We start from the raw sequence: 16863 nt of genomic DNA on the forward strand, positions 1-16863 counted from the left end.
CCAGTTCGATCCCCGATGGCGGCGGCCGCCTTCCCGCGCGCCCTCTTCCCGGGCTACTTCCAGGCGGGGCCGCCCAGCCGCCGCCGCCGCCGCCGCGCCTCCCGGGCCAGCCCGCTGGTGGCCGGGTGGGGCTGCCACGGGCAGGTGCTGCCCGACCCCGCGGCGCCCGGACGGGTGAGGGGGAGGGGCCCAGGACGGAGGGGAGGGGCCTGGGGAGGGGGAGGGGCCCAGGAGGGAGGGGAGGGGCCTGGGAGGGCAGGGGGAGGGGCCCAGGACGGAGGGGGAGGGGTCAGGGGGAGGGGGAGGGGCCATGGGGAGAGGGGGAGGGGCCCGGGACGGAGGGGGAGGGGCCTGGGGAGGGGGAGGGGCCATGGGGAGGGGGAGGGGCCATGGGGAGGGGGAGGGGCCCAGGACGGAGGGGAGGGGCCTGGGGAGGGGGAGGGGCCCAGGAGGGAGGGGAGGGGCCTGGGAGGGCAGGGGGAGGGGCCCAGGACGGAGGGGGAGGGGTCAGGGGGAGGGGGAGGGGCCATGGGGAGAGGGGGAGGGGCCCGGGACGGAGGGGGAGGGGCCTGGGGAGGGGGAGGGGCCATGGGGAGGGGGAGGGGCCATGGGGAGGGGGAGGGGCCCAGGACGGAGGGGGAGGGGCCTGGGGAGGGGGAGGGGCCATGGGGAGGGGGAGGGGCCCAGGACGGAGGGGGAGGGGCCCTGGGGAGGGAAGGGGCCATGGGGAGAGGGGGAGGGGCCCGGGACGGAGGGGGAGGGGCCTGGGGAGGGGGAGGGGCCTGGGGAGGGGGAGGGGCCATGGGGAGGGGGAGGGGCCATGGGGAGAGGGGGAGGGGCCCAGGACGGAGGGGGAGGGGCCTGGGGAGGGGAGGGGCCATGGGGAGGGGAGGGGCCCAGGACGGAGGGGGAGGGGCCGAGGACAGAGGGGAGGGGAGGGGCCATGGGGAGGGGAGGGGCCCAGGACGGAGGGGGAGGGGCCTGGGGAGGGGGAGGGGCCTGGGGAGGGGGAGGGGCCGAGGACAGAGGGGAGGGGGAGGGGCCAGGACTTAGGGGGAGGGGCGGGCCCCCTGCCTTCCCTCTGCCTGCCTGGCTGCCATCAGGTGTGGGCAGGGGGGACCCCCCTTCTCTTTGCCCCGCAGGACCCGCCCCGCTTTGTCCCCCGCCGCCTCCCGAAGGCCGTCGGGGAGAGATGGACGCCCAGCGAAGCCGCCCCACTGCCCCTGACGCCGCCCAACGCCGGTGAGCGCCACCCTGCCAGGGGTGCTGACCTGAATCATATAAGGGGGTGGGCAGGTGAATAGATCACATGACATGGTGCAACGCCCATCAACTTGGGTGGGCATGTTTTATTGGGGGTGGGCAAAACCCCCTGGCCCCTTGGAGTTGGCGCCTATGGCAGAACAGGCCGCCGGATGAGCCCAACGCCCCATCTAGTCCAGCATCCTGTTGGCACAGCGGGCAAATGCCCCGAAGAACTGAGATAGACTGCCTCTAGGCCTGGAGGCTTCCAAAGAACATCAGAAGACGCTGGCGGCTGGATCAGGCCAGAGCGGCCCGTCCTGCTCCGGGATCCTGTTCTCCCAGGCGCCAAGCTGATGCCCAGGGGAAACCAGGGGGCAGAACACAGGCACAACTCTCCCCTCTGGTGGGTTTTCCAGAAACTAGTACTGGGAAGCTTTGCTGCCTCGGTGGAAGGAGAGCAGAGCCATTGGGGCCACCAAGAGCCTCTCCTCCTCCTGGAATTTATCCAGTCCTCTTTGCAAACCATCCAGGTTGTGGCCATCCCTGCCTCCAGTGAGAGGGAGTTCCACAGTTTAGCCATGCCCTGCTGGCAGCTGCTTCCTTTGGAGTCACCTGGCAGGCTCCTGTGAACTGGCCATTTGCCTTCTGGGGTGTCAGGCAGAAGCCTTTGCCTGGAGACACTGGGGACCAAAGGCAGGGCGCCCAGCCTGTGCCCCAGAGGTGCCCGCTGTGCCGGTGGCAGACGGACTCTCCTTCTCTCCCAGGCTGCAGGGTGCCCCCCGTGACTCCCCAAGACATCCTTCTGCAGGGACTGATGCTGCGCTCCTCGGAAGCCACCAACACTGGCGCTCAGGCTGCCCTGGGCTTCCCAGATCAGGTAGTCAAGAGGGGGCCACTGGAGGGGGGGAAGTGTTGGAGGGCATCTGTGGGGGGTGAGACCCCGGGCAAAGGCCCAGCCTGTCCCCTCTCTGCTTCCACAGCTGGGCGCCTTCTTTGTGGACTATCCTGACGTGGCCTTTGGCACCATGGGGCAGCTCCTCCAGGACAACTTCCACCTGGGAGATGCGCCAGTCCAGGTGAGGGACCCTCCCTTGTCGCTGCCCAGAGAGTTGGGTCCTGCCCCTCTGGTGTGGGGCACAGCAAAGGGATTCTGATGGAGGGAGGAGCCTCCTTCAGGTGGGGAGTTTGTTTCATTGATAGCCCACCTTTTAATACATGGCAATCATCACAGATCTCTAGCCCAATGGTTGCCATTCATTTGATTTGAACTGATTTTAGAATGAATTGATTTTAGAATGCTGGATTATTTTACTGTTGTTAGCTGCTCTGAGCCCGGCTTCAGCTGGGGAGGGCGGGATATAAATTATTATTATTATTATTATTATTATTATTATTATTATGGATCTCCCCCTCCTCTTTTAATCCCCCCAACAATAACCCAGTGAGCTGGCTTGGCCTGGGCCAAGAAGCACCGACTGGCCTAAGGTTCCTTAGCTTCATGTCCAAGTGGGGGATTCGAACCCTGGTCTCCCAGTCCGACACTCTAACCACTAGACTGCAGTGCCGTCCTGACTTGAGTCATGCTTGGTTTCCCTGCTTTCTTCCTTTCCCTCCTGGCTGCCCCTGTCTCTTCTCCTCTGTCAGAAGGAGCAGCAGCAAGTTCTGCTGTGCGTCTTCAAACTCTCCCCACAGCCCTGCCAGGTAGGCTAGTCTGAAGGGGGGGGGGAGAGTGAGACTCTTTCCTGGGGCTTCGTCTGACCCTCCATCCCCTGCAGAGGAAAAAGCGGCGCAACGTCTGCCGGGTGAGCCACCTGCTGAAGCACATCGATGCCCCTGATGCCGTGAGGTGAGCAACTCTCCTCTGCCTCTGCCAGGGTGGGGGGCAAAAGTGGGGCAGATGGGTCTTGGGGCTGTTCCTCAGCCACTGCTGTTCACGGACATCTTGTGGCTCTGAGCTTGGAGGTTGCAAGTGCAGTGTTAGAAATTTGCCAGGCGCCAGGTGCATTTGCGACTGGCACGGGTCGAGTGGCGACACGGGGAGATCTCTGGATGCCAAGCTGGCAAGTGACATCTTCCTTTGGCTACCCCTCCAGCTTTCTTGAGCAGCTCAGCAGAAGAGCTTATTTCTTGCATTTATATCCCGCCCGTTTCCCCAAGGAGGACACTGTTCACCCCCTCCTCAGTTAATCTCTACACCAACCCTGCAAGGGAGGTTCGAGTGTGACTGACCCAGGGTCCCCTGCGTGGGAATTCGAACCCTGATCTGCCAGGTCCTAGTGCAGCACTCGAACCCCTGCCCCACTCTGCCTCCCGAGTGTCCGTCTGCTGTGGGGCAGCTCTTTAAATTAAGTTGTCAAATAAATCAGGGGAAAGTGAAATGCCACTTAGAGAATATTTCCCTTGAATTTGTTTTATTCTGCGTTGTTTTATTTGATCTTTTAATGTGTGGTCAGCTGCCTCAAGATGCTTTAGCTGAGATTCCTGCATTGCATTGGGTGGACAAGATGACCCCTGGGTCCCTTCCAACTAAGATTCTATGAGATTTTATTATTTAAAATATAATGCAGTATTGAAATGAAACTATCTGACTTTTAGAAGGCGTCTGAAGGCAGCCTTGCTTAGGGAAGTTTATTATGGGTGGGGTATAAATAATAAATTATAATGAAATGAAAATAATAACTAACTAAATAAATAAATGCCAGTGCAAAAAGTAAAGGTGCCTAGACATTCCACTGATCCAAACCTAGATTTAAGGTGCCATTTGGATGAGCTTCTTCTATACTGTATCTGAGTTTTGTTAACAGAGAAATCTGAGGGCTCCCTTGGACAAAAAACAAGGACACCAGCCAGGAATACCAGAGCAAAACAGCAGCCAGTCGGCTTGGTCTTTACTCCCACCTGCCACCAGGTGGAACAAGATGGAAGCCCCGAACAAAAGAGAACCCAAACTTTTATTAGCTGCTAATCCCCATGTTACACCCCCCCCCAACTACATCACTCATACATCACGGTTACATCATGAAAGGGGAGGTCTGGTGGCAGGAATCTGAGCATCCTGGACCCTGCCCCATGGTTTCCCTTGCCCTCCACCAAACACCCATCAAGTGGAACAAAAGAGACATTTACATTTCCCTGTTTCCCAGCCAAGTTCATCCCACCCTTTTGTCTTCCTCTGGGTTTGTTACTTCTGGAATGGCTACCCGTCTGGCACTCAGGTATCAGGATGCCAAGAATTATCACTCAGGCAGAGGGGCTGCTGAGTAGCTGAGCTCACATGTCTAGATGAATTTCTGAAGTTTCCCCAGTGAGCCAGTACATAGGTACATTTAGCAGTGAATTCTTACATTTGGTATTGTGCAGCAAAGGCCCTTTGAATAGATAGGAAGAAACCGCGGTGAAGTGTTTTGTGGGGGGAAATCACAAAAGTCACAAAAGCGATTGTGCTGGTTTTGGTAGTGGGCTGCATGTGCATGATACCTGCTGGAGGGGCAACCCCCCCCCACACCTATACATAAATTCCTGCAACAGTTGATAACGTGGAGGGTGCCTGGAACCCAGTTGCTCTCCCCATTCTCCCAGGTGCACCTCACCTGGGACTGGCAAGAGCCAAGGCCTGGCTCCTGATGCCTCCCCTCCCCTGTTGTAAACAAAAATCTGCCCTTTTCCTCTTATGGGGTATCCAAGAGCCCATATAGAGTCCTTACATAGGTTCCCTATTGGTAGGAGAAAATAACAGAGCCCAACCAGAGAATATTGAGAAGCAAAGCAGCTAGTAAGCCTGATCTTTATTGATCTGTTGCAACAGGGTCCTCACTCACCACACGCAGGAGGGAGGAGGAACCCAGAAAAATGGTGCGCAAGGCCTTATAAAGACTTTTGAAATTGCCACCCTGTAGCTCAAGACCACCCCCAGAAACATCATACATACATCACAGAAAAGGCGGTCTAAAACAGAAATTTGAATGATGTTTTTCTCCTGTCCTTGTTTATCTCCGGTCTGGCAGGTTACTTGATTGGATACCCGGGGATCCTGGCCAGTCTTTTGTAATGATAAATACTTAGTTCCTGAGCCAAGTCACAGGCTCACACTCTATTCAAACACAGACATACCCTTAAGACAGGATTTGTGAAGGAAGAGACAAGGGGGGGGGGGGGCTTTTCCATTTTCCTTTGACCTTGCAGAGAAAACATTTGGTCAGTTTGGGACAGTTTGGGAATCAAAATTGGTTCCAGGTCTGTCTTCCTGTGCTGATCTATATACGTGCTTGGTTGGTACTCTTATGAACATTGAACATATATCTCAGACCTCAAAATTCCTATCGCACCCCACAGCTGCAGCTTCTTTGGGGGCAAGAGCATCATGCGCCTGTGCCGGGACTGGCTCTTTGAGCTGCCCCTGGAGCTGATGGCCGACTGGCTGCACGAGGACCTGGCGGAGCAGTGGAGGCGCCTTTCCTTCGACGAGACCCCAACCGGGGGGGCCTTGGCCTGGCTGCCCAGAGAGGGCAGCGGGGGGCCGTCGTCCAGGGGCTGCCTGGTGTACCCCTCCGGGGAGGCCATGAACCAGCTCTGTATCCTTTTCCGGGGGCAAGAGGCGCTTGGTTGCAGCCAGCTGGCGAGGGAGAGCTCTGGGGCTCTGACCTTTCTTATAATAATAATAAAAAAAAAATTTTATATATACCCCGCCCTTCCTGGTTCAAAAACCGGGCTCAGGGCAGCTAACAACAAATTTAAAACACTTAATTATAAAAGCAGCTTAAAATACGGTATAAAGACATGAATAACAATAAAATTCAAAAATCAATCAGATAATCCCCAGGGCTAGCTGGCTGAATTGGTCCTACTTGGGCCAGCGAGGAGGCCAGGGGAGAATTAGCTGTGGGGTCCCAGAGCGGGTGATCTTCATAAAAGGGGAGGGGGAAGGAAGAGAAGGCAAATAAAAGATCAGGCTGAATTCAAATTAAAGGCCAGGCGGAATAGCTCTGTCTTACAGGCCCGACGGAAGGAGGTTAAATCCTGAAGGGCCCTAGTCTCCTGGGACAGAGCATTCCACCAGGTCGGAGCCATCACTGAGAAGGCCCTGGCGGAGGATAGTCTGACTTCCTTAGGGCCCGGGACCTCTAAACTATGGTTATTCATGGACCTTAAGGTCCTCTGCGGGGCAGACCAGGAAAGCCGGTCCCATTGATACGAGGGCCCTAAGCCACAAAGGGCTTTAAAGGACCAGCACCTTGAACCTGACCCTATGCTCTTCCATGAATCTTGCATGTGGGTTTTCTGGGTGGTCTCTCTCTCTCCCCCCCCCCAATCTGCCATGTTCCTCCCCCTGCCAGACCTCTCCCTCGAGACCCCCCCCCCGTACCCCTTCCTTAGCTGCTCCTTCATCAGGCTTCCAAGACATGGCTCTGAAGCCCACCACCAGTGGCTCCCTGAGGCCTCGAACCCATGGCTGCCCTGCCCAGTTTGAGCTCAACGGCCGGGTCCAGCAGGTGGCAGCTGCCCAGGTGGACGGCATTGGTGAGTGAGGCGTCTGCTGGAAATTGCTGCCCTTTCTCCCCCAGTCTTATTCCGAGGGTGCTAAGCCTGGTCTCTCTGCTCTGCACCCCCCATGCGCAGACTTTGTTGGGGTGCGCTCAGATTACCACTGCGGCGCATGGAAGATGAAGCCGGGAGGAGACCCCGCCCCACTCCAGGTGGTTGGCACAGAGACCCCCTGCTCCTCCATCGCAGTCAGGTAAGAGGGAAGCAACGGGGGCTTGTCTCACCATTTTATTTTTTTTAAAACCTGCCCTTGTGATGTGAAGGCAAAGTCTGTTTGGGTTCAGCCTCCTCGACTCTCTGGCCCCTCTTGTTGCGTTCCAAAGGCAAGGAAGGATTGGACCCTGATTAATAAAATACACACGAGGCTTGGCCAGCAAGACTCTGGGAGGAGATGCGAATAATAATCCGTCACACCCTGGCCCAGGCCCCTGTATTAACAAAAGAACTTTCAGCATAGCACTTGTAAGAACCAATCAGATGTCCTCTGAGCATTTCAAAAATACGTGGGACAAAGTCAGTTCAGAGAAATCCTTGTAACTACAAAGAAACCATTTCCTACTTGAGCTTGCATACAAAGGGAAAGGGAACGGGAAAGGGACCCCTGACCATTAGAGTCTGGTCTAATGACGACTCTGGGGTTGCGGTGCTCATCTCGCTTTATTGGCCAAGGGAGCCGGCATACAGCTTCCAGGTCATGTGGCCAGCATGGCTAAGCCACTTCTGGTGAACCAGAGCAGCGCATGGAAATGCTGTTTACCTTCCCGCAGGAGTGGTACCTATTTATCTACTTGCACTTTGACGTGCTTTTGAACTGCTAGGTTGGCAGGAGCAGGGACCGAGCAACGGGAGCTCACCCCGTCGCAGGGATTCGAACCGCTGACCTTCTGATCGGCAAGTCCTAGGCTCTGTGGTTTAACCCACAGCGCCAGCCACGTCCCATGCATACATAGTTCAGAGTAAATAAAATAGGAATCAAGGAGGAATGCATTTAGCAAACCCCGGAGGTCATAAACGGCAGTAAACAGTGATCTCTCTTCCTGGCCCTTAAAATCTACCTAAAGATTAGCAAACTACATCAAAGCTACCTTCTATCTTTATGGCTCCGGATGCCTGGTGAAGCAACCAGTCGGAATGCTTATACGTGCCTGTGAGGCAGAGAAAATGAACAGTAGAGAAGATGGGCAGAGATGCAGAGGCTTATGGTATTTAATCAGAAATTATTGTCAATGAACCAAGCCCAGTTAAAGCAATGCTTTCATGGCTGACACAATGGCGTTCTCCATTTTTCATAATTCCTCATAGCAATCCCACCTGACCCCCCCACCTCTCCTCAAAGGGGTCTCTTCAGCTTTCCCGGGGCCATGAGACTGTTCTGTGTGTCCCTCCAACCACCCCCTGGCCCTCTCTGCATGCCCAGAACACTGGATTCATCACCCTGTTATCTAAATGAAGAAGCACCATGTTGTGAAATTCATCAAAAGATCAAACTGTTGGAAAGAAAAGAGAGAAGTATTGCCAGCCCACAGCGAATCTCCTGGGGAGGGGCGTCTGGGTGCCACCACAGAGAAGGCCCTGTTGTGCTGCGTCCCAGCCAGCGCCCCCCCCAGTGGCCGCAGAACCCCTTTTTATGTGTATTCCTAATGCTAACCATCCCTTAAATGCTCTTTATTACTCATGGTTAACTGATCTTAATTGATGCTTTTAATATTCCTTAGCAGTTTTATTGCAAGCAAGTCTAGTGGGGTATAAATCTTGCTACTTGAGAGGCTGCAGTGGGGCAGGCCTGGGGCTGGAGCTAAGCCTGGGGAGGGGGCCGGGGGTCTCTGCAACTCCTGCTGCGCATGATGCCTCTCCTGTCTCCCTTGCAGCCCCCACCTGCCTGGCGAGCTCTCCTTCTGCACCCACGGAGGAGCCCTCTATGTCTGGAATGTGGAGACAGGGTGAGCACTGCGGGGGGGGGGGAGCTAATAAGGGCCCCCCTCGTCTTGTATGCAGATGAAGATGGATGGGGTGGGGAGAAGACATGCTTGGCCCTGTCTCTGGAGGGGAGGCGGGCAAAAGGAGGGTTCACAAGCCCTTGAGGATTACATTTTGGAGTGAGGAAAGGAAAGGAAAGGAAAGGAAAGGGAATGAGAAGTTACTTTGGAAAAGCTTTCTTCCGATTTCTGCCCCCTTGAAACAGGCAAAACAGAGAACGCTGAAATTCCTTGGGTGACTTTCTCTCCCAATAAATGAAGGGCTGTTTTTTATAAAAAAAATTGTGGAGTTGGAAGGTTCCCCAGGGGTCATCTAATCCAGCCCCCCCCCCGCCCCGTGCGCCCGCACTCGCAGGAATCTCAGCTAAAGAAGAAGTCCTGGCAGCTGGCCATTTGACCCCTGTTGAAAAACTCCAGGGAAAGAGAGTCAGGTGTTGGGAGTCGTCAGCAACTCAACCTTCGTATTTGGGGCTTCAGGTTTGAGTATTGTAAGAACCTGGCAATGTAATGAGATGCCCCAGGGATGCAGTTGTGCATTTCTGATCTGCAGACTCAGAGGCGTTCGAAAGGGAGACCTTCCCCCAAATACAACGGGGCGAGGCTCGTGCCGGCAGCCACGCCGGGCCCAGTCCCAGAAGCCAGCCCTTCTCCTGCCCCCTTCCTGGAAGATTCAGGATGGATAAAATAAAGTTATTCATGCATCACATCGGTAGACTACCTGACATTCAGAAGACATCTTAAGGCAGCCCTGTTTAGGGAAGTTTTTAACGTGTGATATTTTACTGTATTTTTGGTTTTTATGGAAGCCGCCCAGAGTGGCTGGGGAGGCCCAGCCAGATGGGCGGGGTATAAATAATAAATTATTATTATTATTATTATTATTATTATTATTATTATTATTATTATTAGACTGTGGAACTCCCTGCCACAGGAGGCAGAGATGGCCACCAACCGGGATGGCTTTAAAAGAGGATCCTGCTGGTGGGTTTCTCACAAACATCTAGCTGGCCCCTGTGAGAATGGGTTGCTGGACTGGCCGGATCCAGCAGGCTCTGAGTATCCCCCAGAGCTGTGTTGGGCTGGCGCCCTGAGGCTGGCATGGAGTGCAGGTGAGCCAGACTAGAAGAGCTGTGTCAAGCGCCAGTCCGCCATGCCCTCTCCTTCTTGCCAGGCTGCAGCGGCTGCACCAGGACAGTGAGACCCTCTTCTTCCGGGACCCTTCCCCTTGGCGATGGAGCGAGTTTACTGCTCACCCGCGGGTGCTCAGCTTTGCCGACCGTACCGGCCTGGTGGGGATTGACCAGAGGGTGAGACTCTGGGGAGGGGAGGTGGTCCGGGGGGGGGGGCGGGGAGAGGAGATGCTGCAAGGGGGCTCCACACGTCCTGCTGCTGCCCCACCCAAGGCGGGTTCGGGGGACGAGAGGAGCCCCCAGGGGTGGCGCATGGGGACCCTGCTCTCCCGGGGCTCAGGCTGCTCCTCTCGGTTGCTCCCAGGTGTCCTCTCAACATCGCGTGGAGCTCTTCAAGGTGGGGGGCGAGGCAGACTGCCAGCGGGGGGAGCGCGTGGTCCTCTCCAAGTACCTGGGCCAGGCTGAGCCCTACCAGCACCTCGTTGCCACGCAGGTGAGTGCCAGGGCTTTCCTCATCCTCCAGAGACTGGCACAGGGGTCCTCTTGAGACTTCCCAAGCTGGGGCTGTGTGTTCATGCACTTGTGTGGAAATCATGCCTGAGGTGGAAATCATAAGGGCAAACAGGGTGGATTTGATTTAAATCTAATCGATTTAAATCACATTCTAAATCACTAGTCAGTAAGATTTGGTTTAAATCACTAGTCGGTAAGACTTGATTTAAATCATTTTTTTACAGAAAGACTCCTTCTTGCTGATATAATTTTAATATTTACAACCAGAAGGTTTCATTTTTGGAATAATAAAATTTCAGAGTAGTTTTTACAATTATATTAAAAATTACTGATTTGGTTGTACTATTAGAAATACATAGACCAATAATTATGAAATTATTGTGAGGATTGTGTTTATTGTGTTTATATTTGGACAACTTTTCTGCTGTACTTTATTGGAAGGAAAAAAATAACAAAAAGAACAATTTATTATTTATACCTCGCCCATCTGGCTGGGTTTCCCCAGCTACTCTGAGCAGCTTCCAACCAAATATTAAAATACAGTAATGCATCAAACATTAAAAGCTTCCCTAAACAGGGCTGCTTTCAGATGTCTTCTAAAAGTCAGATAGTTGTTGATGGGAGGGCGTTCCACAGGGCAGGTGCCACTACCAAGAAGGCCCTCTGCCTGGTTCCCTGTAACCTCACTTCTCGCAGTGAGGGAACCGCCAGAAGGCCCTTGGCACTGGACCTCAGTGTCCGGGCAGAACGATGGGGGTGGAGACGCTCCTTCAGGTCTACTGGGCCTTTGAGGCCATTTAGGGCTTTCAAGGTCAGCACCAACACTTTGAATTGTGCCCAGAAACGTACTGGGAGCCAATGCAGATCTCTCAGGACCGGTGTTATGTGGTCCCGGCGGCCACTCCCAGTCACCTGTCTAGCTGCCGCATTCTGGATTAATTGCAGTTTCCGAGTCACCTTCAAAGGTAGCCCCACGTAGAGCGCATTGCAGTAGTCCAAGCGGGAGATAACCAGAGCATGCACCACTCTGGTGAGACAGTCCGTGGGCAGGGAGGGTCTCATCCTGCATACCAGATGGAGCTGATAAACAGCTGCCCTGGACCTGCGCCTCCATGGACAGCTGTGAGTCCAGAATGACCCCCAGGCTGCGCACCTGGTCCTTCAGGGGCACAGTTGCCCCTTTCAGGACCAGGGAGTCCTCCACACCCACCCGCCTCATGTCCCCCCAAAACAGCACTTCTGTCTTGTCAGGATTCAGCCTCAAACCCTCGGGTCCCTCCCAGCTTTCCAGTTTGAGGAGTCTGTGTGCTGTGAATGCTCCTCTCTCCTTCCGCAGTTCTCGGTCTACGTGCTGGACGAACGCTTCCCCCTGGTGCCCGCCCTCAGCTGGGAGCACATGATGCAGCGGCCACCCATCTACGGCCTCCTCAGCCCGGCTGTCGCTCCACAGCGCAGCCACAAGCTCCTCCTCGGCTCCCACCACGACCAAGAACTCTTGCTGCTGCAGTACACAGGTGGGGGGGGGCGAGGCAGGGGCTGGGGGTGCAGGGAGTGGATCAGAGTACCCCCCCCATTGGCATAGGCACTTACTGGGGTCTGAGCGGGTGGCGGCTGACCAGAGACCTTGGGGTTGTGGCGGCTAGCACAACAGAGATGCCCAAAAGCCTCTCCTGCCAGGAAGTGGGATGTTGAAAGAAGCAGAAGGATGGTGATGGCTTTAAAAGAGGAGGAGACAAAATTTGGGGTGGGAGGAGGCAGTTACTGGCCAGGGTTTCCTGGCGATGCTCCTGTGGTCAGCGATGCTTCTGGATCCCAGTTGATCCAGCGGCCAGGCCATTATGCTCTTATGCCCCCAAGTAGGACGCCACGCAGCACCGAAACTATAGAGCCCCCTCTGGCAAGGTCTGCTGGTGCCCCCCAACTTCAGTGATGCAAGATTGGGTGACACCCCCTTTGGCCTGACCTTGCTGCTCCAGAGCTTTTCTGGTGGTGTGAATACTTGGGGGTGGCTGTGGTTGTGGGCTGGGGGACTGACCCACCTCTTTCCGCAGGCGGCGCCGACACCCCTTGCCAGCTCTGGGGCCCCCCACGGAAGGTCCCTTCCATCCTCGAGAGCCTGCCCCACTTCCCTGTGCAAGTGCCCATCCAGCAGGAGGCTCTGCGCCAGCGTCTCGCCCTGCCCACTGCAGGTACGTGGCGGGGGGGGGGGGGCTTGAGCCAGACTGGAAGCAGCTTAGACACACGCCCTCCCCCAAGTGGTGAGCAGGGGCAGGTGTGCAAACCAGTCCCTTCAAAATCTGACCCAAAGGAGCAGACTTCATTGCTCCATCGGGGGGGGGGGAGGACAGGGACCAAGAGGGGACCATGTCCAGGAAAATGGTGGGAGGTGTCGCTGAAGAGAGAATTAGCAAGAATGTGGAAGAACAAGCCTTGCTTGAAGCAGAACCAGTGTGGCTTTTGCAAGGGGAAATCCTGTCTCATTAGCTGATGAGAATTCTTTTCAAGGTGGCCCCCCCAGGGTCAAAAGCTTGCAGGGCTTAGGGAAACCAGAAAACACTGTATAGCTCAGGGAATAACTTTTAATTAGCAATCTACCATTTGGCTTTGAAATGTCGGACTAGGGTAATTTAGCTCTCGAAATGTAGGAGCTGTTTGTTTGTTTAAAAAACATTTTTATTGCTTTTCCATTTTTTCCCATTTAAACCTGTTTTTGACATCCACTTTATAAATTGCTCATCTGAGCATCGACTTCCCTCCCTCCCGCTTCATGGTTTCCCAGTTTATATCTTTACATCCGAGCATTTATTAGTTTTCCCTTTTCCCTTATTCCTCCTGTTCTCTGATTTTAAGTAATAGGAAAAGGGTACTGTCAGAGCTGCCCAAGGTCCCAGCTCACAGAGGACCAACGCCAGGTCGTCGTTATATACAAAAGTCTTTATTGAAGTTCAGTTTCCATTTCAAAGCCGCAGCGCGCAGCTCTACGTCTTAAACCCTAGACCGCCGAAGTTCCGTCTGAATCTCCTCCCCTCTGACACCAGTTTAAGACTCTAGCCCTGCTCCACCTCTTCCTCTGCTCTCTCCTCCTCTGGGTCCTCCTGTCCGCTGGGGCATTCCCCTTTCTGGACTCTTCTGACGCTGAGTCCCCTGACTCCTCCCCCTGCCTCCGACGGGCTTTAGGACCTGGTTCCCAATCCTCGTTCCCTGCTGTCCCGCGCGCCTGTACATTTGAACTTGGCTCTCGCGCCAACCCAGTGACCTTCCTCCTGACTGTTACACTGCTTCTGTCACTGCTTCCCTCTTCCGGGATGCTAGCTGGACCTGACCTCCCCTCCGTTGCCTGACTCTCCGATGGAGGCGTGGTCAGCCCTGACTCATCTTCTCTCCCTCCTGGAGGAGACGCGGGCCCCGATACCTGGGACTCTTCCCCCCCACTACGCTCTGGTGGGGAAGCTGGTCCTGATTTCCAACTGCTGCTCTGGGAGTCCCCGCTGGCCCCTTGCTTCTGGAGTGTCCCCCTTGGGACCCCCCTTGCCCTGGCCACCGGCGCCCCCTTCTGTGAATCTTCCGATTCGCTGGAGAGGCTCATGGAATCTCTCGGGCCACTGTCATCTTCTCCTACGCTGCCCTCAGATTCTTCCCCTTCGCTCTCCATTTCCTCTCTCCCCTGTGCTTCTGCTCCTGAGCCCCTGACAGGTACATATCATGAACAACCCTGCTAGTGTTGTTAATTGCTTACAGTGTTCGTCTCCCACCAAAGATGCTGGACTCTCCTTCCTTGGAGGTCTTTAAGCAGAGCTTGATGCCCATATGCCCGGGGTGATTTGGTTGAGATCCCTGCATTGCCGGGGGTTGGACTAGATGACCCTTGGGGGGCTCTTCCAAGTCTTAAGATGCTGTGATTCTATGAGCGGTGTGGACAGATGTATTTGTGTGGTGTAGTGGTTAAGAGCGGTGGACTCGTAATCTGGTGAACCGGGTTCGATTCCCTGCTCCTCCATATGCAGTTGGTGGGTGACCCTGGGCTAGTCACACTTCTTTGAAGTCTCTCAGCCCCACTCACCTCACAGAGTGTTTGTTGTGGGAGAGGAAGGGAAAGGAGAATGTCAGCCGCTTTGAGACTCCTTAAAGGGAGTGAAAGGCAGGATATCAAATCCAAACTCTTCGTCTCTTCTTTTATGAAAGAAGATGCTCCACAGCCCTGACCCCTTTTACTTTACTTTTACTTTATTACTTTATTACAGTCATAGACCAGCATAAGCAAAACATCTAAATAAATAGCATAACAGTATGAATCTAAGCGAATAATTATGAAATAAAAGGGAGCAACAACCAAACGTAGATTTAAACATATACATAGAATACCTAATTAAGCATAGATAATGGGTGAGTACAAATTTATAAGAAAAATTAAAAGATCAACACAGCTGTATGGGATGGGGCTTCAGAAGTGCGGATCCAACAAGATGGGCCTTCAGTTTGGGACTGAATTGTAGCATAGACCATTTTTCGTTGGATATCTATCACGGCAGCACAAAATCTGGTGACTGAATATGTGACTTCTGGGCTCTCCTAACCCCTTGAAATGAGGGGCCGGACTCTCTGGCCGTGCCCTCTTTCCTCCGCCCAGTGCAGCCCCCCACTGACGGTTCTCTTCCACCCCCAGGCATCGCAGCCGCCCTGGGTCAGCAGGGCCAGAGTCAGACCCTGCTGGTCTTCCAGGTCTCTGAGGCCGGCGATCTCTTCTACCAGCCCTTGCTCCACCAGGAGGAAGACGAGGAGGAAGAAGGAGACTGCGAGGGGCCACAACCGGCCCCCGAAGCCCCGCAGGAGGAGGAAGAGGAGGGTGCCCACCAAGGCCCTGACGAAGCAGCCGGACTGCGCGAAGGCTGCCCTCCACCATCTGCCGCCCCCGCAGCACCTGTGGCCGCCCCCTCCGCTTACCAGCGCTGGATCAGGGCCTTCCGGAAGGCCTGGAAGCATCTCCCCGAGGCAGCCCAGGGCCGGGCGCGGCTGCCAGCCATCCTCAGCCAGAGCCGCCTCTTTGCTCGCCAGGAGCTGCGGGAGCCGGTCGGGGATCAGGCCCCCTCCTACGGGGAGGCCCGGCAGCGCCTGCGCCAGGCCATGCGGGAGAAGCGGGCCGTGTGCCCCCGGGAGCCGGCTGGCAGGGCCCCCTCGCCCCCGGGCCTGGAGCAGGAGGGCCCCCCGGGGGAGCTGGGGCAGCGCCTGGCCGCCTCCTGGGCCGGCGGCTGGGCCGACTGGTGGCAGGAGAAGCTGGGCGCCACCAAGGCGCAGAAGCAGCGGGCGCTGAGGGAGCAGCGGCGGAGGCGCAAGAGGGCGAGGGGAACCCCCAGCCTCTCGGGGAGCTTCACCTCCACCACCAGCTACCAGTCGGATGCCAGCGACTCCTCCTGGTGGGCAGCCAGCAGCCAGACCCCCAGCGAGGTCCCCACCGACTCAGAAAGCCTCTACTCTCTGGCCTCTGCCACCATGAAAGCCCCCTGCCTGGCACCCGAGTCTCGCGTCTCCGTTCCCTGCTCCCCTACTGCTTCCCAGGGCCCCCCTCCCGACTCCCAAGGCCCCCGTGACGCTTCCCAGGGCTCCCCCTCGTCCTCGCAGCTGCTCTCGTCCCAGACCCTCTCCACCCGCAGGATCCCCAAGGAGCGCCGCCAGACCCTCCGCAACTACCTGGCCATCTTTGACGAGCCTGACGAGCCCCCGGCCGAGCTGCCAGCCAGCCAGGCCTCCAGTCGCGGGAGCCAGCGCCCCCTCCCCTCCTCCCAGGGCTCTCAGGGACCCCGCAAGAGACCCCGCATGGGCTTCTGAGCCCCTCTCCTCCCTGTCAATGGAATAAAGCTGACTTTCTGCCCAGCTGGGCCTCGTGGCTGTCGGACTTGCGCCACGACCGAGCTCCCAAGCACGTTCCCCCATTACGCAGAGTATCCAGCATGCAGGGAAGGAGCCGAGACAATATGAGCTACATTGCAAAGAGATTTATTCCCAAGTACGCAGACAGAAAAGAAATATACATGCTCTCTCTGTGAAAGCAGGGAACCAACTGAAACACAAGGGAACAGGAAACAGTAACATCACATCCGTCTTCCGTGAGACTTCCAACAGCCTGGAATCTCTGGAATGCAAAAGAGAGTCCTGTGACTCCAAGCAACTGCACAGTGGCAACACACAGAAAGCTAACCGTGGCTTCCCGCCTCCTCACGGGGGTCTCATCCTGGGGTGGGGGTGGGGGTCCTTCCGCCACACACCCAGCAGGGTCCTCCTGTCTCCCCACCCCAGTGGGCTGGACCCACAACCTGCTTCATCTGCCCTTTCCTTTTTTTATATACCATATATACTCGAGTATAAGCCGACCCGAATATAAGCCGAGGCACCTAATTTTACCACAAAAAACTGGGAAAACTTAGTGACTCGAGTATAAGCCTGTTCACCACACCAGAGGCTGT

General features: G+C 55.7%; 1 protein-coding gene across 2 annotated transcripts; it reads left to right on the top strand.

Annotated features, from left to right (window-relative positions):
• TAF1C (TATA-box binding protein associated factor, RNA polymerase I subunit C) lies at positions 1-16310 on the top strand. Of its 2 annotated transcripts, XM_081881404.1 has the most exons (14): positions 1-174; positions 1143-1242; positions 2010-2122; positions 2226-2321; positions 3021-3091; positions 5578-5816; positions 6634-6762; positions 6862-6979; positions 8655-8726; positions 9934-10069; positions 10257-10385; positions 11742-11919; positions 12457-12594; positions 15069-16310. In XM_081881404.1, exons 1-14 carry the CDS (start codon positions 16-18, stop codon positions 16226-16228), a joined length of 2838 nt encoding a protein of 945 aa, XP_081737530.1. In that variant the 5' UTR covers positions 1-15; the 3' UTR covers positions 16229-16310. The 2 variants fall into 2 exon arrangements, with proteins under 2 accessions (XP_081737530.1, XP_081737531.1); XM_081881405.1 differs by lacking the exon at positions 8655-8726.
• Positions 16311-16863: the final 553 nt, after the last annotated feature.

The sequence above is a fragment of the Podarcis erhardii genome, assembly GCF_964252035.2.
Source record: "Podarcis erhardii genome assembly, chromosome: 11".
Classification (NCBI taxonomy): domain Eukaryota; kingdom Metazoa; phylum Chordata; class Lepidosauria; order Squamata; family Lacertidae; genus Podarcis; species Podarcis erhardii.

Excerpts from the sequence above, each read along its gene's own strand:
- TAF1C (XM_081881404.1), top strand. The coding sequence starts at position 16 with ATGGCGGCGGCCGCCTTCCCGCGCGCCCTCTTCCCGGGCTACTTCCAG. Across the intron at positions 2,123-2,225 it reads CCCTGGGCTTCCCAGATCAG|CTGGGCGCCTTCTTTGTGGA; the intron begins GTAGTCAAGAGG and ends CTGCTTCCACAG. Across the intron at positions 2,322-3,020 it reads TGGGAGATGCGCCAGTCCAG|AGGAAAAAGCGGCGCAACGT; the intron begins GTGAGGGACCCT and ends CATCCCCTGCAG.